Source organism: Sitophilus oryzae, unplaced genomic scaffold (assembly GCF_002938485.1).
Source record: "Sitophilus oryzae breed Bouriz unplaced genomic scaffold, Soryzae_2.0 scaffold_1181_pilon_pilon, whole genome shotgun sequence".
Lineage (NCBI taxonomy): Eukaryota > Metazoa > Arthropoda > Insecta > Coleoptera > Curculionidae > Sitophilus > Sitophilus oryzae.
In genome coordinates this window covers 1,398,265-1,421,263 of record NW_022145817.1, presented here as the reverse complement: position 1 = coordinate 1,421,263, position 22,999 = coordinate 1,398,265, and the positions used below count along the sequence as shown (strand labels likewise).

The following is a 22,999-nucleotide window of genomic DNA, read 5'->3' as shown; positions in this document are numbered from 1 at the left end:
TTTTAAGTCAAACAGTTCGTTTAGTTCGAATAGGTGAACGGTTCTCAAGATATTTGAATTTAAATACATGCATCGATTTTAAAGAACTTTTAAATAAATAATTAACCTCCTGACTCCTGATTTCGCTAATGCTAAAATCGATGCATTATGGACAGGGTCTATTTTTCATCTGGTCGGGCCCTAATAGTCTAAGATAAAAAACCTTATCATCGTTACATGGCTAGTTTTTTGTGTGAAGTATCTTTTTGTGTAGCCATAATGAAATAGTCATGTCTGCCAGCGTGATCCCGGGGCTTAAAGCGGGGGCGGCCAATCGAAAGGGTGAAATTATTTACACCAAAAATATTATAGAGATACACGGGTTATAATGGCGAAAATAGCTTTTATTTATTATTAAGAAACGTGGAAAATTGTTGGCAGACATTTTTCTAGTCGCTAAAATGTCGACAGACAACGTGAAAGAGGCATGAAATTTTAAAAATTATTAAAAAATGAAATTTGAAGAATGAAAAAAATTATGGCACATTTGCATGCCAATAATTGGTGAAATGTCATATTTATTTATTTTAAAAGCCGTATACAAAAGGGCAGACAAAGAGATCGTGGCTAAATCAACTGCAGACAGTTCAAAAGCGCGATATTACTCTAGCGCATTCAGGGAACGCTCGCCGCCTCATCCATTTAAGTATAGATAAATCATATAATATACGATTATATTATAAATATATTTTTTTATTATTTCAATAACGATTTTTTTGTCTGCCCTTTTGCATATGGCTTTTTAAATTAATTAACAATAAAGATGACATTCCACCAATCGACATGTATGTATGCAATGATTTTCTTTTGTCAAAATTCGATGCCGCTTTCGCATTGTCTGCCGGTATTTCAACCACGAGAAAAATGTCTGTCAACAATTTTACATGTTTCTTAATAATAAATAAAATCTATTTGGCAATTATAACTCGTGTACCTACCTTATAATATTTTTAGTGTCAAAATTTCACCCTTTCGATTGGCCGCCCCTTGGGCCGCCCCCGCTTTAAGCCCCGGTCACACCCCGGTATCGCGCTGGCAGACATGACTATTTCAATGGCTACACAAAAGGTTACTTCACACAAAAAATTAGCCATGTAACGATGATAAAAGGTTTTTAATATAGCCAGCTCTCCGTCTATAAGGCCCAAGCAAAAATTCGGGCCCTCTTTTCCAATGAAATTCAAAAATTCAAGAAAGTATGAATATTATACAACCTTTAACGGGCCCCCAGACCACCAGGCCCAAGGCCCGAGCCTTATGGGCCTTATGGTAAAATAGGCCCTGATTATGGAACCTTTTAACACAAATTTCTTGAAAACCGTTCACTGTTTCCAAATAATCGAAGAGCACCTTTTTTACATAAAAAAGTCCTAGTTTTAATTTTTTTTTATTGAAATTACTGTATCTATAAGAATAAAAGAAGTACTATCAGTAGTACTTTCTACCCTAATGGAAAGTACTCTTGCAGGGCTGTTACGAAATTTTACACTATCGCCATTGACTTAATTAAAATGTGTGCATGGATAATACCATAGGGTAAATATCCGTAGAGGGATAGATTCTACTATTTACAAAATATTTAAATTTTATTTTATCTGTTTAAACATTCATGGATCGCCATTTATGGCGAATGCGCTAGGAACGGCTCGGCTGTTTAATGGCTGTTTATCACCGAATTCACATTCTTGTTATTTGTGCAAAAATAAATCGAATAAAAAAAGGTGGATACTTAGTTTAAAACTAACTCTATCCGTTTTATCTCTAGGAAAATTAATTAATATTTCTACTCCATATTTACATTTAATTTTGAATTTAGAATAATAAGCTTCTAGTCTCCTAAGAGACTTTCGAATTTAAATTTGTCAGTTTGACTTGTTGTCATGTGTCATTCGTTTTCCGTTTTTTTTTTCTAGTCATACGTCAAATAAAAGAAAATTGTGAAAATGTACGAAAAAACGATTATTTAACATATAGTAATTCTCTATGTAAGGAATTGTTTATATAATTTTTTTAAAATATCTATTCAGTAACAAAAACATAAAACTTATTCCAAGGCGGCATATTTGAGGTTACACAAGTTCAAGGATCAAAAACGTGCCCCTAAATATTAGAAAAAGTACAATAATTTCGAAAACATGCACCAGTTCAGCAAATTTATGTTTACCCAAGTTACCAGATCCACTAGAGATGCAGTTAAGTCATTTCAAATTTACCATTAGAATATCAAATGTTTATGTAATAACCTAGAAAATTTAAAACATCTATATCCGAATTTGTAGATTCGACATTATTCAAGAGAACCTCAAAGGCGACCCTCCTTCTTATCAAGGTTGTATGATAATTTTAGGGAAGAATTGGCAAAGAATAAGGAAATGAAAGAGTCACTGAAAAAGTTTAAAGAAGAAGCCGAAAGATTGGAACAGAGTGATGCCTTGAAAGCTGCACGCCAAAAGTTTGAAACTGTAGAAAAGGAAGCAACAAAAAGCAGCGATATATTAAAGGAAAAACTTACTACAATTAAAGACAAAGTGCAGGGTGTTCTAGATGAAACGGGCAAAACAGAAATTGCAAAAAAAGCAGGTAAACTAAGTGAGGGAATAAGCAAGACTGCTCATACAATAGGGGAAAAAGCGCAGGAAATTGGGAAAACTGGTGCGTTTCAAAGCATTTCTAAAGCAACAGAGGCTGTCAAGAGTGAAATAGATACCACTAGTATGCAAGGTAATGATACATTATAGATATTTTAATATTTATGTAGAATTGATGATTTGTTAGGAAGGGTTTATGTCAGCCCCACAAAACTTAGGAAAAGAAAAGAAACCACAGCTGTACAGCATCAAAAGTATTATGAGCCAAATACAGAAGCTTCCGGTGTAGAATTACATAAAGATTCAAAGTTTTACCAGTCGTGGCAAGACTTCAAGTAAGTTAGTGTTTTTAAAATTTAAAAATATATATACAAATGCTTGTATTTCTAGAGATAACAACCCTTATGTACATAAAGTTATGGACTGGAAATTGAAGTATGACGAGAGTGAGAATCCACTAATTCGTGCATCTAGAGCTTTAACTGAAAAAGTATCAGATGTAATGGGAGGTTTATTTCAAAAAACAGAACTATCTGAAACTTTAACAGAAATCTGTAAAATTGACAATACATTTGATACCAAGCGGTTTTTAAAACAGTGTGAAACTGATATTATTCCCAATGTACTTGAAGCTATGACAAGAGGTGACTTAGAAATATTGAAGGATTGGTGCCACGAAGGGCCTTATAATGTTTTCGCAATACCAATTAAAGAAGCCTACAAAAAAGGTTATAAAATTGAGTCAAAAATATTAGATATAGATAACGTAGATCTAGTCATGGGAAAAGTTATGGACCAAGGACCAGTTTTAATCATTTCCTTTACCTCGCAGCAAGTTATGGTCGTAAAGGACTTGGAAGGAAATGTGGTGGAAGGAGATGCTGATAAAATCATGAGAGTCAATTATGTATGGGTATTATGTAGAGACGTTACAGAAACTGATCCAAGGTCGGCTTGGAGACTTCTAGATTTATCAGCAAGCAGTAATGAACAACTAGTTTGAGTAAAATATTTTTGTTACTTGAGGGAAAATGACGTTTATTTACTTGTTAAGGCCCATTACGAGTTTGTCTCTGTGTTATTTGTTAATAAGACAAACTTAATAAGAGATATATTGGCATGTGGAACTTAAATCACGGATTAAGTACCGGACAAGCGGGAGTGCTCAGATCTGGTTGAATTATTTCAGATGAGAAAGCCGCTGGCAACGCAATTGTACAATTGTATATTGTATAGTTTTTAGAGTAATATATTGTTTTTTCTAAAGATAAATGTTTTAATCTATGTCTATGTTATGTGCTTATAAGTAGAGGTGTGGTAGAGGCGTAAACCTATGAAAGGCTGGTGTAATCAATGTGTTTTATGACATAATTTGTCGTATTAAGCATATAAACCTCGTTCTATAAAAAGATGTAATCGTAGACCTACAAACAAAACGCACGTTCAATATTTTAGTTTATGACATTTCATTTGGACATATTTCTTCAATTATAGGGAGTCTTTGTCTTTTAAGAATTACTAGATTCCTTTTTAATTTATTTTCATATTCCTTCAGTCTATAATAGCCTGATATATTTGTTTAGAAAAATGTATTAAAAGAATATTTTTGGGCTTCTTTTCATACTTGAAGTTGATGAATTAATGGTTGCATAAATATTAGGTAAGGTAAAATACCATTTCTTTTTTTTTGTTGAAATGGGTATATTTTTCTTTATAATTTAGTTTATTAATATCACAATATAGCCAATGTTATAAATTAAAGGCCTAAGAAGTTTTACTTATGTTTACCTAGAATTTTTTAACACAAAAATAAATTAATATCTTCTCATATCTTCTTGTATTTCAGTGGTATTTTTAAATCCCTTTTAGTGTCTTTATTATCTCGTATTCTCTCTTTTTCTTATAAGATTTTTATTTGATTTTAGATTAATCATTTTGTATCAAATTTAGTATTTTCTTGTACCGTATGATCGAAAAAAACGGCGTCAGCGATGGCTGTGAAATGAAGATCGCTGTCATTTTATATGTAAAATATTTAGCTAAAAATTAATATGAGGAATGTGGGGGAATGTTATCGATGTTCATTTCCAATTTCCAAGCCAACTGGAAGCCGTTTATTTTTTCGAATATACGGGTTCTAGTATAATAAATTCTTTTTGAAATACTTATCTGATGGGTACCTTACCTGACCCTGAACTGAAGATTATTTTGCGTTTTTGTAATAAAGGAAAAAATATTCACTTAAATAAAATTCATAGATGTATAAATAATTTAACTTACTTATACTTATATTTTATATTAATTATTATATATATATTATATTATTATATTATTATTAATAACACTCTACTTTGATTTCTATAATAATCTTAAAGAATCGAGCACTTCTGTGTAATCAAGAATCAAGTAAAGCGCAGCGAGGTCTTTTATGACGTAATCGGGGTAGCAAGCGTTTTTGATATCGAACATTAAGATTTTTTATCCATCCCTTTTTATTTTATTTTTATTTTTGATGTAAAATTGTAAGGTTATGTACGAACCTATGGTACGAACTATCTCTGTTTACGAAACTCAAGTTTGTAAACAGTGGGTTTTACATTTAAATAATTTATTTATCTAATAATTTTACTGGAAATGAACGTTGACCAAAACACCTTAGAACAGAAACCTGTGTTTAAGACAACTTCGTGGTTTGTATCGAGACATAACAACAAGAAGCGCACTTGGAAGGGTTTGAAACAAATCATTTCATCCGAGAAAGCTTTACCATGGCCTGATGATGCCGTTCATTATAGCAGCATAAATGCTCCACCCTCCTTTACACCACCAGAGAAATTTTCTGATTTATCTGGCATACCTGCTCCTTATACTGATCCACAAAGTAGATTGCGATATGCAAATAAAGAAGAATATGCCACACTTATCGATCTGCCTATGGACATAACTGCTGGATATCTTGCTTTGAGAGGTGCTACTAGTATAGTAGGTTAATTATAAATATTACATCCTAATGGAGAAATTATTTTTGTTAATGTTAGTATAATTATGTTATACCATATAAATCTAAATGTCTTATGATTTAGTGAGTTTATACCAATTTTAGTTTATCTGCCTACGTCTAAAGCATACTTAATAAATAAATAAAAAATATAAAACTTTCTGGTCACATTGTCTCTATTTGCTGACATTTGTCTCTATATTTTGGGGTATAATACAGGGTGTTCCGAATTGTATTCGGAAAACTTTGGCAGAATATTCTGAGAATATATAATAAAAGGATATATTTAGGATAAATAAAAAAGTTTGTATAAATTTATGTTCAAAAATGCTTCGTTTTGGAGATAGGGTTAGTTTGGTTTGGGGTAATGGTAAACGATTTTAACAAAAATAATTTTAACAAGGTATAACTTTAAAACTTTGACGTTTGCAATGAAAATTGTAAAAGGGTATATTTTAAGACACTTTACTTAATAGGTGCTTTGATGGACAGCTAGAAATTTGCAATAGGTTTTAAAAACTTTCAAAACTTGTTTACATTTACCCCATAGGAAAATCAAATATTGTCCTGTTTTGGGGTAAATGTAAACATATTTTTTAAAGGGGTAATAATGAACCAAGTGCTACACAACTTTGTTTTTAGTTGGGTTATAAGTTTATCAATGTGTTTAATTATTTACAATTTTCCCCATGTAGACAAAATAAAACATTTTGTTATAAAGACAAATTATGTATTACTGATTCATCAAAAGTGTACAAAAAATATTAAGGTTTTTCAAAAACATCAGAATATATTATCTTCATTCCTACAAACCTAATCAATGCATTTTTAACGTTTCTCGTTTTTTGATCTTTTTCATATCTGTTTTGGAGCTTATCAATGTTAGCACGTGTTTGCTATTCCCCAAAATCAAGTTTACAATTGCCCCGCAATCCTATTTTACTGGGACATTTGTAAACACCTCTATACTTCATTTCCCGTTAAAGTTAATCTCAAATTGTAACATGCAGTCTATTAATACAAGTATTACAAACATACAACTAACTACACCTCATTCGTATGTAGAAAGGCAATGCGCATTATTTAAAATTATTTTCAAATATACAGGGTGTGTCAGAACCAAGATCCATACCAAAGTTATATTTTTTCTTATAGAACACCCGGTATTTTATTTCGTTTTTGGATTCTTGGGCATAAAATAAAGGCATTTATTATAAGAGTTTAATATGTTTAAATCCTTTGGTTTTTGAGATATTTAAAGACATTTCAATATGCATGCTATAATAAAAAATATTGTCAACACCCTGTACATTGCATTTCAGAATTAATTCTTGTGCTGACTTTGAAGCCAGAGAAATAAATAAACTTTACAAAAAAAAAATTATTACTTCTTTAAACGTATACAGGGGTATCAAAAATTGCTGGTCTGTTTTAAATATTTATTTTACATAAAACTTCTTTATTTCAAATACAACACTATGTATTTTTAAATTAAGGCGAAGTAGATTTAAATGCTTTTTCAAACTATATTAGGGTTTCCAACCCAGCGATCCAATCGATTTTTCAATAAAATGGCAATCAAGATCAAGATGGCTGGGTTCGCCATGGCAATTTGCTAGTGAGAGTAACTATTTTTAAAACCGACATCAGTTTATGTATTTTATTTAAATATATAACTAGTCTACTTTTATTTAATTTACCTACAATAGTTTAATAAGTAAGTATTTATTATTTTATCAAGAAAAATAAAGAAGTAGGTAGTTCTTTTTGATTTGTATTACGATGACTTATATATGTATTGGATTTTCTATAAAAGAACCAATTAAGGCAAGTTCATTTTATTCACTTCCAATGACAGGTCTCTGCCTAATATGATTTTCATATACCACCATCAGCTCTGCGAAATACGAAAAGTAGTTTTTCAAAGGAACGCTTGTCGAGAAAATTCTTATTTGGATATCTGACCATAAACCCTTCAGTCCAACAAGCAATTGTCTTCACAGAATAAAATCACTAATAACATATCCATTCCTTCCGCCCGCAGATACTAATTCATTTTTCTTGATAAAATAAATAAATACTTACTTTTTAACCTTATTGTAGGTAAATGAAATAAAAATAACCTGTTATAAATTTAAATAAAGTCCATAAACTAATGTCGATTTTGAAAATAGCTACTAGGTGTCACTAGAAAATTGCTATGGCGACACCAGCCATCTTGATTACAATTTTAATGAAAAATCGCTTTTTATTCAAAATCTGAGCCAGATAGGTATAGGAAACCGTAATATAGTTTGAAAGAGCATTGAAATCTGCTTCAACTTATTTAAAAAAATACATAGTGTTGCATTTGAAATAACAAAGTTTTTATGTAAAATAAATATTTAAAATGGACCAGCAATTTTCGATACCCCTGTATACATTTAGGGAAGCAATAAAATTTTTTAGTAAAGTTTATTTCTCTGGCTTGAAAGTCAGCGCAAGAATTAATTTTGAAAAGTAATGTACAAGGTGTTGACAAACTTTTATTATATTATAGAATGCATATTTAAATATTTTTAAATATCTTAAAAACCAAAGCTTTTAAACATATTAAACCCTTATAATAAATACCTTATTTTATGTCCAGAATCCAAAAATTAAATAAAATACCGGGTGTTCCTTAAAAAAATATAACTTTGGTATTGATCTTAGTTCTGACACACCCTGTACATTTCAAAATAATTTTAAATTATGCACATTGTCTTCCCACATTTACCCAGAAAATATTTTGTTTTTACATCTTTTCGTTTTCGTATAACCAACCGAGGCGAATGAGGTGCGCCACCCTGTATTACGGAACAACACGAACTCAGCTGGCTGGTCGTTTCTGGGAATTCCCGAAATATCTACTTCAATTGTGACGTCTGCATAGAGATGAGGCACCGAATCGTTATTCATAGTTTTATCGATAGTAGATTTATAATTTATAATAATATTATAATATGCCTTTTTTTATTTTTAAAAAATTCGATAATAAATTTTGGTAACTTTCTCTGCTTTTAGAATTGCGGTAGAATTAGTAGTCTGTACGGTAGAACGGTAACCACCAGGGTGAAAACGGTGGATCTACCGTAAAAACGGTAGGTCTGGCAGTACTAGAAACTCATTTAATCGATTCAATCAATGACTAAAGAATACAAGGACATGTAACGGCCATATACGGGCCTGCAGCCAAATTTGTGACCTTTAGACGCCATTTTTTTGGACATAACGAATGAATCATCAGCTGTTCATCAGCGACAATTTTAGCGATTTTTAATAGTTGGTTGTGTGTAGTGAACTTTGTATAAATTTTATTACAATGGTAATTTGTTCAGCTTTCAAGTGTAAAAGGCGCAATGATAAGAAAGATCCAGGAGTTACGTTTTATAGGGAAATAAACAGTCCACTACACCTTTTTAGCGTTTTTTTTTATTGAATTCGATAATTATTTTTCTGATATTATATGTACTTGATATGTGCTATACGTCGATACTAGTTTTGTACCTTTTGTTAACAATTTAATACGTTTTTTTCGTAATTAATTAGTATGATACCACAGGACACACCAGAAACGTAGTGAAAATATTTACCAAAAATATAAATATCGTTTCAAGCGGCTACAGTCTGACAAACGGATCTGAAACAACGGGGCAACGGCGAGGGGATCGCAATTTTCTAAAATCATGACCGATTTCATTCATAAAATATCCACGAGCGTGCGGTGTTTCATAAAAATATATCAGGAATTTTTATAATATTTTCCAGTAAAGTTTATAATATTATTTTACTTTAAATGTACCTACATTTTGTTTAGTCATTTGCCAAATATAGTAATATTTGTTAAAACGCGTGTACTAATTACAATAAACACAAATCAAGTTAAAGATATAAAACACAATACAATAACCCCGCCACTGGATTTTTCAATAGTAGTGACTGTTTCTACTATTTCTAGAGAGGGGCATAAAGTTGGGGGTAATGGCGGCAAGACGTGCGAGAATCTCGACCAACCAGACTGGTTGAATCCGGGATGCCATGATGAATTTTGTCAGCGTTGCCAGCTTACCCTAAGCGGACATTATCTTAAGGAAATACTTTACCTTTTATAATAGGCAGAATGAACGAAAACTGTTAATTAGATAAATATACATTATTACAATAAGAACTACGTCAACATATTAGCATATATATAATTATGTATGCTGAAATGAACTAAAATATGTTCAATTTATAGGTAATATCGAGCAACTTTGCTTTTCTATAATTAAACGTGACAACATCGACATTTTTTGCCCGAATTCCTGCCGCTGTTTTAGATTCGTTTGTCAGATATTATGTTAAGAAAAATATGTGCCACGGCACTGTTTGGAAGAATGGTCACAGTTTGGTCTCGGTTGCTATTTGTCCTTGTATTCTTTAGTCATTGGATTCAATACACATCGAAGATGTGGGCGCCACTGTAGCCAGTCTACTTATTCCCTACCCGCCAAATTCAAGTTATTGAACCTGTTTACAATTGCCCCTGTTTACCATTACCCTAACTAGCCCTACAGGGTGTAGAAGTTTCATTTTTATTTCGGTTGTTACCAAATAATTTCTGAATGAATTTCGATAATTGGATGAAAATTCGTGTCTAGGTGTTTTTTGACATGGGAAATTTGAGTTCGATTACGATGGTAAAAATGTCTCTTGGTACATTGAATCTTGGCTATTTGTGTCTTAGGAAAACTTAGTAAATCACTGCTGACCAGTGGTCTCCGTTGGATTACCGCAGCAGTGTTTGCAAAAAATAACTATTTTATTTTGGAGATTTTCTTACATTACAAGTGGCGAAATACCCATAGGACTTGTTTGGAGAGATGAATCCGCTACAGAGGTATAGACATTTTAGATATACTAAATTCACAGATTTGCATTACTTAGTTTCACTAAATTAATATTTTGTTTCTTAATTTATGGGGCTATGATTTACCGTTGATTGTTAAAATGTTCTTTATAAGGGGAACCCCTTATAAAGAACATTTTAACCACCAAACCAAACCTAACCTAACCCGAATACAAAAGAAACACTAATAAATAGACCGTTTGTGGATTTTGATAAATTTTATTTAATTTTAAAAGAAAATACCTTTCATTTCAAGTAACTTCAAATCAAAGAAATTTTATTTTATTATATTTATGAGCTGTTATAAACTTCATGTTTCATAATTTTGATTTGATTTGAGAATTAAACTGAAACCACGGCATATAAATCACACGGCAGGCCAACTCGCTTTTTGCTTTAGCCCGAAAGCTACGCGCATATCCTTGCGCACGCCGCCATTATGGGTGCCAGCAAATACGTTTAAAATAAAGTATACGGAGGGTACCGCTTAAATTCCTGTCCCGATGTTGAAGGATGGCTATATAATTTCAATGCATTTCCTACATAAGTCTATCCTTGTATTGTAGGAGGTTTGACTAAACAAGGATGAACCTATGTCTTGAAACATTCGACTCGATTTACCCGTTGTCCGAATAGGATACGTCTCACTGATAATCCCTAAACTAACGTTCAATTATATTTTGTTGTATTTTATGTTCATATTTATAACCTAATTTACGTATCTCTATTTACGTCCGTAAATACAACCCTTTGCGACCTAATGAACATCATGAACATAACCTAATAAAAAGTTTTTGTAAACAAACTTAATTTTTTTATTATGCCTAAAAAAACACTAAAAAGGCATTTAGGCATTCATCTACATTTTACAGAAAGAGGTCGAGTCTTTTGCAAAATAATAATAGTAGTAGTGATGTCTTGCCTCCACCCATAAATGCTTTTTATCCGGAAGAGATGCTGCATTAAACTGGTGCATCTTAATTTAATTTTTTAGCTTAGGAAATCAGCAGACCCCATCCTCCTCCCACATGTGAGGTTAACTTAAAAAAGTGGCTGCCCATTTTTTTTAAGGAGAAAACAAATTTAGCTTAGGAAATAAGCAGACCCCATCCTCCTCCCACATGTGAGGTTAAGCCTGGGTTAAGCTTAAAAAAGTGGCCCATTTTTTTTTAAGGAGAAAACAAAAACTAAAATATAGTTGCACACATCCACAAATCACTGATACGCAAAGTGAGATTACGTTGGAATTGTAATTATCTTAAATACCATTATGTTTTTATTTGATATTGCTGTAGGTTGGACTAACAGTAATAATATTTAATAATAAATTAGGTAAAATATATAATTTATTAATTTAATTTTTATTTTAATTTTCGATAAACAAAATTGCGTTTAGCTCATCAAGAAGGCCGAATTCGGGAAAATATCAAAAGATAACTTTTAATTGTCGTTAAACGGCCTAGACAATTTTGATATCAAAAGAAAAAAGTCAGTGGCGCACATGGTTTTTTTTGAAAAATATTCCAGGTGGTGGCGCATGGAGACCGGAGGGCGGCGAAGGACGCTGTAAACCGGATATACATACAAAATTATTCCAGTGATTACCCATATGCACGTTCTTGATTAATTATCGACATTTATCGACACTTTTTTAGCATTAAAATATGTAGCACTTAGTAACTTTTACCCTCAAAAACAAAGCCGAATCGGACCTATGTTGATACGAAAAATAAATCTTATTTTTGCGTGAGGAATCTCCACACGAGAGATGGCACATGTTTTTGAAACACCCTGTATACTAAATAGGTACTTAGGATAATATAGTGAGTATTTATTTTTACATTCGTACGTATTTTTAAATAGAAATTTAAAAATTATCGATACATTCGTAAATATTTTTAAATAGAAAGAGGAACGTGTAATATTAATACGGCCAGCAAGTGATCAGAATATTATTTTTTCACCAAAGATTCTTTCATTACAGCTACATAGGAATACGCAGATTTCATAACCTAAAACAGAATTAATAAATTTGTATATTTGTGTATAATATTACTAGAAATGTTGTAACAATTTCTAAATATTTAAAATAATTCAATTTGCTTATCAATACAGGGTGTTCCTTAATGATATGCTAATATTTCAGGAAGCGATTCTTGGACCTTTTCTAAGGAAAAAACTTTATATAAATGTATGTCCTAAACATCTTAATTTCTGAGATGTACCGAGCAGTGTACCGAGCACAGTACCGAGTGTGTACTGCAGTGAGATGTACTGCAGTGTACCGAGCAATTATAATCCCCACCATGTTATATGGGAGCGAAGCCTGGGTGTCGTACCGCCGACACATGAACGCATTAAACAAGTTGCAACAGAGACACCTTAGACAACTCATAAGAATCCGGTGGTGCCATCATGTCTCAAACGTATCGGTCCTTGAAAAAGCTAACTGCGAGAGTATTGGAGTCATGGTTACAAAATTCGGCTTAAGATGGGCTGGTGACGTATGCAGAATGCAAGAAAACCGCATACCAAAATCTCTACTTTACGGTGAGCTTGTAGACGGTAAGATGAGGCCGGGTTGACAACTGAAAAGATACAAGGACATTTTCCACGAAAACTTAAAGGGGATTAACATGCAGAATGAGTGGGAAGAAGCAGCTCATAATAGAACTCAATGGAGAAGAGTTGTAAACTCAGTTAACAGCGACAACCATAAAGTAAAGAGGCAACAAAGCAATAAGATTTTTGAATGTCCGGAGTGCGGTAGGCAGATAACATCACGTATCGGGCTTTTCAGTCACAGAAAAGCTCATGAAAGAAAACGCCTTGCGTGACCATCCAAGTAGCAAAAAGAGGTTCTAAAAGGATTGAATTATTTTATAACAGTCGAATAGCGTTGTCTTAAGGATTGCTTGATTTTATTAAGCGTTTGGTTTCGACCATTATGTTTTTTAATAAAAGTTGTCATATTAAACTATTTTCTAGTGGTTTTTACAACGTATTTTATAACGCATTAAACAATAATTTCTTTTAGTATGATATAACACTTAATAAGACAATGCTATATGATAACAAACATATTATTTTATTAGACTCTTATACCCACCATGTATAAGTTCTATAATATTCATATAACTAGTAGTCACAAGATCATATAATAGTTACTTAAACTTGTCTTATTAAAGTTGTATTAGGTTGTATGATAGAATGTTTTATTGTGTTAAACTACGGTGCTGTATACAACACTAGTTATATAGCCTTATATGATAAAATTGTGATTAACAAAATAAATTCGCTGTAATATCTGCATTATAAAACTGGGAATGTATAATATAACCTCATTTTAAATTAAATGGTATACATAGTTATTTATTTTGTTATTGTTGTTGCAAAAGTAATATCTACGTACGAGTATAATCAATCACAGCTATTATGAATTCTGGACAAAGTTGGAAAAAAGTTAACAAACGCAGTGGTAGTTATAAAGAGCATGTAAGAAAAAACTCATCGAAATTACGGCAAATAATCCCCGGAATTTCCTGGGTTCCCAAAAGCAAATCTCTCGGTTTGTCTGGCTTCTTAAAAGCATTGTTGCCACGTTGATGTAAAAGTTTTACTGTAGTAATGTTTGTATTGTTTTATTGTTGTGTTTCCAAGTCCTTAGGTTGCCGCTCACTCGTCGGGCATGCATGAAATGCGTTGCGTGCATGAACACATGAAAACCTGATCATGTTTGTTAGTTTAAATACTAATCAAATGAGATTTGGTAACATCTATTTGTCACTAATCTCAATATGTCAAAAATAGTTCTCTAGTGCCTGGAAATTCTGCGTAATGATAGATATTTATCCTATACCGTTTTATTTTACAACAAAGACTTATTTAAGGGATTCATTTATAATAAAATGGTTTCATTATAATTCGCCATGTTTAAGGCAGAATTTTTGTATGGCCTATGGCTGCCATTATATGAAGCAAAATTAAAAACATCAAAATAAATTGTAAAATGTTATTTTTGAGAACTATTTTGTGATAAGATTCCCACATACAGTAATAAACTGTTTAATTAAATTAAAAACAAGAATCTTTGAAAATTTAATTTTATTTTATTGCTTAAATTTATATGTAAACCATAATCGAAATTAAAGCGCTTTAATTTTTTGCCAAATACATACCTATAATCTACCAGTAAAATTTTCGGCGCAACAAAAATTGTCCCTACTTTTCAAACCCTATTAATGATTTTTTATATTACATATTTGTTGTACCTTCTGGCTCTACCCGCCATTTTCACCGTCGAGTAAAGTCTCCTTTTTAACAATCCACATCCTCTAGATTAATTTTACGACACGCTTAAAATATAATTTGCTCCTAATATTCTTCGGTAAAAAATAAAATACGCTTTTACCTCGCTAAATGATCAAATGTTTTTATTGTTCTGTTTCTTAGATGTGACCACGTAATTACACAATAAAACTAGTTTTATAATAGTTATATAACGCTGTGTAAAGTAGTTGCATAAGAGTTGTATACCCTTTTTATAGAACCTCTATACTACTAAAGGGTTGTATAAAAATGGGCCTTTTTTGGTTGTAAAGCTATCATATTACGGTCTTATAGCACGTTATATGAATTGAGGTATCCTATAAAAATGATCACATAGCTGTTTATACAGCCTTTATAAAATAAAATTTGCTACTTGGGATGCATCTTCTGATGTGTGTCGAATACTCGTCAGCGAGTAATGGCAGTATGTATGTGTGTATGTATGTAATTTCTGAGATATAGGGTGGTAAAATTTTGTAAAAAAAAATTCATAATAACTCTGATGTTGTTACAGATATCTAAGAAACTCGATACACGTCTAATATGCATCAAAATAACTTTTTTGATGTAAAAACAATTTTATTTATTTCAACCAGTGCCGTCTATATGGGTTTTATATTGAATATTTTTGAAGGAAAAAATGGTACACCACTGACTTCTCTTAAAATAAAAATTATTTTCAAAATCTGCATTCATTTCTAAACAATTTTTATTTCTTGACTTTTTCGTCTGACGCATAGTTTTCCTTTAAAAAATTAGAGTCAGTTTACTTCAGGATCAAATCGTTGAAAATTTGATGCGGTGACTGTTGTTGGGGAATCGTTTCCACAATGATTTAAAGAAAAAATGGAACATTTTTTTTGTAGATCAAGATATAACGTCTTGATGCATGGGAGACGTGTATCAAAAAATATAACATCAGAGATATTTTGATAAAAAAAGACAAAATTTTACCACTCTGTGTCTGAAAAGTTAAGATGTTTAAGAAATACATTCATACCGTGCTGGCAACTGTTTCTTTTGGATCGGTATTTACATGTGTGGAAGTAAATCGCATAGGGATCTTATTAAGTCGGAGAGATAGAAATGCGACGGTGTTCTGTTGCGGCGTTGCCGGTACGCCTTTCCCTATCAAGTAAAGTAAAATCACGATGGCAAACCGCTTATTTTTAAAAGATTTTTTTTTGAAAAGAAAACTAGAATCATTAGATATGTTTCTGGGCATCTGAAATGGAATTATAAGGATATCGTTAAGGTACCCATTTTTTTAATAACGAGAAAACGTCAGCAATTGCCATAATTTAAAAACTCAACATTTTAACTCATAACACGCCATAGCTTACGAACCACTTTAGTATTGAAACTTTTTTTTTATTTTGAAGATCGGATCTTTTACAATAAGTTTATAAGAAGAAATTGATAAGGTTGTCTTTTCCATTCAAAAATTTTAAACAACCCATCCATTTAATTTTAGTGAATAGCAATTTTCAGCAATCGTGTAACTTTTTATTTATAAAGATTTTCACATACTGTCTGCGAAGAAAATATAGCAGAAATGTTACGAAAGTTTTTGAAAAAAACTACAATCAATTATTTCTAATAGATTTCGAGACATCGACTTTTGAATTTAGAGTTCTAATAGCGCGACCACTGTCGAACACCAACTCAATTCCACTTATTTTTACCAAAAATGCAAATGTTTCTAACTTGCACTTAAACATTTTCAAGCTATAGGGAAAATTACAACGACTCAATCAATAAATTATCAATAAATAAACAAATAAAGCATCACGAGACGTAATAAAATCGTGAAGCTGAACACGTGATGTACACCTTTCCCTAGAACTCTAAGTACTGACATAGGTACTAGGTACTAATGGGGTTGACTCTCGGTTGATCGATCGACTGCGACAAATCTGCTATATCCCCTTCCACGTCTCTTAGCAATGCGCACAGTTTCTCGGTTCATTTCATACGTTTGGCAACGTGTTTCCTGTTCTCTCTTTGTTCAGTACATTATAAACACATTATACTATTCTTACATACGGAAATCTCGACCCAAGACTAACCTTTGCCAGCCCATAGTATGAAGTTTTTTTGTTAGAATAGGTCCAAGAACCACCCCCTAAATATTAGCATGCCATTCAGGAACACCCTGTATATATTAGTAGCTTATCAATATAATTTGCTTTTCAGTTTATTTTACCATAATAGCAGTTTCGGGTGTCATTGGTTTAAATGGTCCTATAGTGATTACAGCAGGTTTCTGAGCTCTCAATATAATCATCGCTATCATCTGACGTATTTTTTTATTTTCGTTGTACCAAGGACTCATATAAGCATTAGTAGCCACAGCAACACTCTAAAAACTGTAATTGTAGCGTGCTGTAAAGAAGTTTTCTTTATTTTTTTTACCTGCACTTGTATCTCGTTCGCAGTAATTGCAAAAATAAAAATTTGAATGATTTGGAAGCAAAACAAAATGCCTGCAAATATCAACTTGGTGTACTCTGAAACCTTCAAAAATGTGTAGATTAATTTTCCAATAAAGTTAAATATGGCTATAAATACAGCCAACAGCTGTGTAAAGCAATATATTGTACAGCTAATACCACAGATCAAAAAAAAGGCGTCAAAGGCGCCTGGGGAATGACAAAGAAGAGATCTCGAAGAGATCATCAAAGTTAATAGACGATTTAAATCTATAGTGTGTCCCCGGATTGTCCTTACAAGAGGAAAAGCTTTTTTATTATTGACAGTTTGAGAAAAATGCATTTTTCAAAACATGAAAATATGATTTTCTAAGTCTAAAAATTAAAACGCGTTTCTGTATGTTTTTTGGTGTTCTAACATGTTAAAGAACTAAATTTATTTAGTTTAATGCTACTGAAAGGGTGATAATAGTTAATCGGAAAATATCATACTTTACCAAAAGCAAAGAATATGACATTAATCAAACAACCATCTATCAAAGAATGAAATCGAATTGATATTACCAGAGAAACGCCTTTTGATTTTTAGGAAAAAATTCAACCATATCTTCATGTTTTTCTTAATTTTCTCTAAAACGGTGTGGAAATTTGGAAAAGTATAAACGGGATTAACCATTTTAGGAGAAGCAAAATTTTTTATGAATTTTATGAATGAATTATTCTCAAAATGTCAATAATAAAAAAGTTTTTCCTCTTGTAAAGACAATCCAGGATTATAGATACTGTGTAATAAAAAATTGGGGCATTCTTATAAAATAAGAAAGTTGCTAAAAGTCTACTCCCGCTACTTATTCCTATGTGCCATGTCTACAGTATGTCCCCAGATTGTCTTTACAAGAGATAGGTAACACATTTTATTATTAACTTTTTGAGAAAAATGCATTCTTCATACCAATTTTTGCTTGTTCTAAAATGGTTAATCCCGTTTATATTTTTCCAAATTTCAATACCGTTTTAGAGAAAATTTAAAAAAACATGAAAATATAAAATGTTAAAAATATAACATTTTAAAGAAGTACAAAATTTATTTAGTTCAATGTTACGGTAAGGGTGATGATAATTATCGGAAAATATGATACTTTGACAACAGCAAAGAATATGACCAGGGTTGAATACAGCAAAGAATATGACAAGGGGAAAAACACCACCTACCTGCTGAGCCTTATCCAGGGTCAGCTTCGATGTAAGGACATCGAGTTGGCGAGTCATCAACTCGAGGGAGGAGGGTCATGGTCAGGTTCTCACAATAGGAATTGACCTCAAATCCAAGGAGGCAATAGAGGAAGAGGGGCATATCCTCTCTATTATAGATACGGGGCAACAACGGTATCAGGTCTTAGGAGAGACCAAGTTAAAGAGGGGGAGAAAATGGAGACAGATCCTCCAGCCTCCACCTCACGGGTTCCTCAGCCGGAGGAAAGGTTCTCGACTGTGAAGGACACGGAGGGCCAAACTCCAACCGTGGAAGGGTGTGTATCCTCGGAGGAAGAACATCTGTTGTCAGAGGAGGATGGGAAATACCCTGTCTCCCCTACAATAGAGTATGATGGGTTATATACTGTGGTCGCATTGATTAACCCCCCTCTCACTCATTCTACATTCTACATTCTACATGACGTTAATCAAATTTAATAATAACCATCTATCGAAGAATGAAATCGAAATGATATAACCTTAGAAACGCGTTAGATTTTTAGGACTCTTTTAGGAGAAAAAATTCAACCATATTATCAAGTTTTTCTTATTTTTTTTTCTAAAACGGTGTGAAAATTTGGAGAAGTATAAATGGGATTAGCCATTTTAGAACAAGCAAGAATTTTTATGAAGAATGCATTTTTCTCAAAATATCAATAATAAAAAGTTTTTCCCCTTGTAAAGACTATCCGGGGACATACTGTATAATATAGTCCGTCTAGAAAGTATCCGGAAAAAAGAAAGCAAAATTACAATTATCGATATATATTTTTAGGATTTGAGTTAAAACAATTATAACAAATTATTAATTTTATTTACTTAGACAACCTCCATTTAACTCCAAACACTTAACTAAACGTCCAGGTACACCCGAACCTAGGTCCACACCATAATTATGTGGCGGTAGTCCAGGCCTGTAAAAGTGAGCGAATCAAATCTTGTTTATTTCGTGGAGCTGCTCGTTCCACTTCAATCTTCATTAGTCCCCATATTTTTTCAATGGGACTAAGGTCTGGTGAAGCTGCTGGCTATGGAATTGTTGCCAAAGGGTGTTCTTGCATCCAAGCTTGAGTATAGGCAGACGTATGGCATCTTGCATTATCCTGCTGAAAACGCCACCCCTCTGGATATAAAACATGATCCGTTTCAAGAAGAAACCCATTTAAAATATCACAATATTTTGCACTATTAACAGTTCCATCAACTATACGCAGAGGTGTAGCACCACGCTAAGATATTGCTCCCCAAACCATTATTTTAGTGGGAAATTTTGAAACTTGAACGGTAACATTTTCTTTTGATAGGATTTTTAGGTGGTTTCCACCAAGCTGGAAACAACTTTCGTCAGAAATAAAGACATTATTAAAATTATCTTCTTGAAAACGTTGACAAAAATCCATTCTTCGCTGTCTTTGTAGAGGTGTTATTGCAGGGATTTTTTTTTGGCTTCCTTGATATGTAGCCTTGTCTTTTCAGTGACATGCGGACGGTTTCTGGACATACTTTTAATTTTCGCTGACTTCCAAATCTGTTAGCCAATTTGCGAAACCATATAGGCGCGTATTCTGTCGTCCTAACCTAATGCCACTAAAGCGTTTAAATTGTTTTCGCGAATCATACGCGGTCTTCATGAAACTGGTCCATGCTTCATATCTGTGCCATTTTTTTATCGTCTTTATTGACTCATATACTGAGCTTTTACCGAGTTCAGTCAATTGCACTATTTTTTTTAACGGGTCGAATACCTTTTCGATACAAATATTCCATTTCTCTTTTTTTTTACTTGCGACATAATTTCTCAAATCTTAAGCCGGTTTATAATCAACAATATTTGACAGATGGTGTTGCCATGCGACTTTGGTCATAGCCTACTATCGGCACAACAAAAAAAAATATATTAAAATTAGGAAAAATATAAAATTCCGGATATTTTCTAGACGGACTATATATTAATAATAATTCACCGTTATTAGTTGAAATGTTACAGATGCCAGACTAAGCGAACCCATAACAAATTCAAATAGAACAGCGTACTTGATGGCTTCATTTAAATTTTCTACAAATCTAAAATATAAGAAACTTTATTTTAAAAGAAGTTACATGATGTGAAATTCTTACCTTAATGTTTTTTGGTGTTCTATAATCAGAGATCTTAATCTTAAAAACGAATTGTCTTCTGAACTTAAACTCCTAAATGTCCTCAAATGATATCCTGTTAACTTAAATCTAAACGAAGCAAAGTTTATAAGGGTATATAGAATGATTTGGCAAGTTGCATTGCCAAGAAAACCAACCAGTGAAACGAAAATATTGGTTAAGTAAATAATGTAAACATGCTTTTTACGGATTATATCGGGAAAATATAATTCAATAAACAAAGGGTTATTTTGGTAATCGAAATTTTTTAATCCTGTTTTGAATAGATTTTTAAGCGGAGCAATCATCAGAAAGCTTACAGCGCAATTTGTCACTGCCATGAAGGAAATATTGGTTAACATATTATATCTCTGAAATTGTCGGTACATTCTTTGCATTTCTTTGTCCTTATTTAGTGTCATGTCGTCTTCTGTACTGAAAACCTCTTCGAACATTTCTGGTAATTTATTTTTTGTGAATATCAGTACTTTAGCGACCATCGTGAATCCTGTAATAGTAATCGCAAGGGCTTGCATTTTTCTCTCCAAAGGATAAGGATATGTGGATATTCTCAGATTTTCAATAACTAAAGATGCACCGACGCATGCCACAGATACCAAGTAAAAATATTTGAAGAAAATATAAATCCTTTTTGACGAAAACTCTATATATTTCTCTGGCAAAGTTCCAGATATCATCATAATTTTTTTCGCTAGAAAAATGGAATTCATATTTATTTTGAAACAATTTGCAACAGATGCTTGTAATAACACATTAGTTTAGCTGTCGAAGGTATTGTGAAAAAAACGATTTAAAATTGAGTTTTATACCGGATTATACCGGAAGTTTGATGACTAATAGTGATAAATTTTTAGGGATATTCGAAATTAATTTTTATTTTTATTATTTATAGAAATCATAAATAATTGTTGTAAATATTTAAAGTAATTAAAGATTAGAAATCCATCTTATTTAAAAGGTATCTATCATATTTATTTCAAAAAGCTGTTTATTGTTAGAGAAACCGTTATTTTAAGCGGCTCACCCCTACAACTTTTTTAATTTTTCAGTATTTTATTTTTTAGCCGGTTAAAAGATGTCCAAATCATATTTTTAATCATATCTCAATTTTTTCAAATGGGATGAGGGTAGCTTATTAGCATATTTGGAAAAGAAATTTTTTGCGAATAATATATCGAATAATAATATCTATCGAATAAAGCAATAAAATACCGAGGGTGTCATTTAAAAATCAGAAGTTGTAGTCATTTCCGGTGAAACAGAAAGCGATTGAACACAATTGAGTACGTTAATCAATCCTAATTTGTGTCATATACTGACATACCAAAATTCTGATATACCAAGTTTCGGTCACTACTGTTTTCCAGAAATGACTACAATTTTTGATTTTTAAATGGTACCCTCAATCCGCCGATTTTTTTTTACTTTATATGAAATAATATTCTGAATAGTGTGACATATTATATATCATACATGAAATTTAAATATAATATATATAATAAAATAGTATTTTAAATTTTAATCTAGAGTGCCACGAGAATACACATAACAACAACCAAGTTATTCGTGAAAGAATGCTTCTTCCAAATATATTAATGAACAACCGTCGTTCCATTTGAAAAAAAATGAGAAAAAATGATTTGAAAAAATGATTAAAGTTAGAGATAGGATTTGGTGCATTTTTTAACAACCAAAAGACGACATCTGTGCTATAGTCCGTCTAGAAAGTATCCGGAATTTTATATTTTTCTTAATTTTAATGTATTTTTTTGTTACACTCTACGACAACAGTAATCCATCACGTAGGTTGTGCCGATAGTAGGCTATCACCAAAATCGTATGGCAACACTATCTGTCAAATATTGTTGATTGTAAACCGGCTTAAGATTTGAGAAATAATGTCGCAAGTAAAAAAAAAGAGAAATGGTGGAATATTTGTATAGAAAAGGTGTTCGAAACGTTAAAAAATTAGTACAATTGACAGAACTCGGAAAAAGTGCAGTATATGAGACAATAAAGAGGATAAAAAATGGCACAGATATGAAGCATGGACCAGTTTCAGGAAGACCGCGTAAGATTCTCGAAAACAATATAAACGCTTTAGTGGCATTAGGGCGACAGAATCCGCACCTAGGGTTTCGCAAATTGGCCAACAGATTTGGAAGTCAGCGAAAATTAAAAGTGTGTCCACAAACCGGTCGGCATGTCACTGAAAAGACAAGGCTACATATCAAGGAAGCCAAAAAAAATCCCTGCAGTAACACCTCTGCAAAGGCAGCGAAGAATGGATTTT

At 32.2% G+C, this 22,999-nt stretch overlaps 3 protein-coding genes across 6 annotated transcripts; 2 read left to right on the top strand and 1 right to left on the bottom strand.

The window, feature by feature from the left end:
• The first annotated feature begins 1,920 nt into the window (after positions 1-1,920).
• On the top strand, positions 1,921-3,887 carry LOC115891459 (mitochondrial import inner membrane translocase subunit TIM44). 4 transcript variants are annotated; one of them, XM_030911909.1, is made up of 5 exons: positions 1,924-2,024; positions 2,094-2,231; positions 2,319-2,760; positions 2,815-2,962; positions 3,018-3,885. In XM_030911909.1, the coding sequence occupies exons 2-5, from the start codon at positions 2,175-2,177 to the stop codon at positions 3,628-3,630; spliced, it is 1,260 nt and encodes a 419-aa protein (XP_030767769.1). In that variant the 5' UTR covers positions 1,924-2,024; positions 2,094-2,174; the 3' UTR covers positions 3,631-3,885. The 4 variants fall into 4 exon arrangements, with proteins under 4 accessions (XP_030767771.1, XP_030767772.1, XP_030767768.1 ...); XM_030911911.1 differs by having other exon boundaries at positions 1,921-2,231; positions 2,319-2,751; positions 3,018-3,887; XM_030911912.1 differs by having other exon boundaries at positions 1,923-2,231; positions 2,387-2,760; positions 3,018-3,886.
• A 1,262-nt stretch (positions 3,888-5,149) lies between these two features.
• Positions 5,150-5,785, top strand: LOC115891458 (INO80 complex subunit C). Its single transcript, XM_030911907.1, has one exon. The coding sequence runs from the start codon at positions 5,262-5,264 to the stop codon at positions 5,616-5,618; it is 357 nt and encodes a 118-aa protein (XP_030767767.1). The 5' UTR covers positions 5,150-5,261; the 3' UTR covers positions 5,619-5,785.
• Positions 5,786-12,431: 6,646 nt separating this feature from the next.
• Positions 12,432-21,185, bottom strand: LOC115891413 (odorant receptor 49b-like). The gene is made up of 6 exons (XM_030911856.1): positions 21,073-21,185; positions 20,668-20,775; positions 20,514-20,613; positions 17,279-17,380; positions 17,070-17,225; positions 12,432-12,546 (listed from the first exon to the last, which is right to left on the bottom strand). Exons 1-6 carry the CDS (start codon positions 21,183-21,185, stop codon positions 12,487-12,489), a joined length of 639 nt encoding a protein of 212 aa, XP_030767716.1. The 3' UTR covers positions 12,432-12,486.
• Between the last annotated feature and the right edge of the window lie 1,814 nt (positions 21,186-22,999).

Excerpts from the sequence above, each read along its gene's own strand:
- LOC115891458 (XM_030911907.1), top strand. The coding sequence starts at position 5,262 with ATGAACGTTGACCAAAACACCTTAGAACAGAAACCTGTGTTTAAGACA.
- LOC115891459 (XM_030911908.1), top strand. The coding sequence starts at position 2,175 with ATGCACCAGTTCAGCAAATTTATGTTTACCCAAGTTACCAGATCCACT. Across the intron at positions 2,761-2,814 it reads AGATACCACTAGTATGCAAG|GAAGGGTTTATGTCAGCCCC; the intron begins GTAATGATACAT and ends ATGATTTGTTAG. Across the intron at positions 2,963-3,017 it reads CAGTCGTGGCAAGACTTCAA|AGATAACAACCCTTATGTAC; the intron begins GTAAGTTAGTGT and ends TTGTATTTCTAG.
- LOC115891413 (XM_030911856.1), bottom strand. The coding sequence starts at position 21,185 with ATGGTCGCTAAAGTACTGATATTCACAAAAAATAAATTACCAGAAATG. Across the intron at positions 20,776-21,072 it reads GACAAAGAAATGCAAAGAAT|ATTTAAGTTAACAGGATATC; the intron begins GTACCGACAATT and ends TGCTTCGTTTAG. Across the intron at positions 17,381-20,513 it reads TAACATTTCAACTAATAACG|GTTTCAGAGTACACCAAGTT; the intron begins GTGAATTATTAT and ends ACATTTTTGAAG.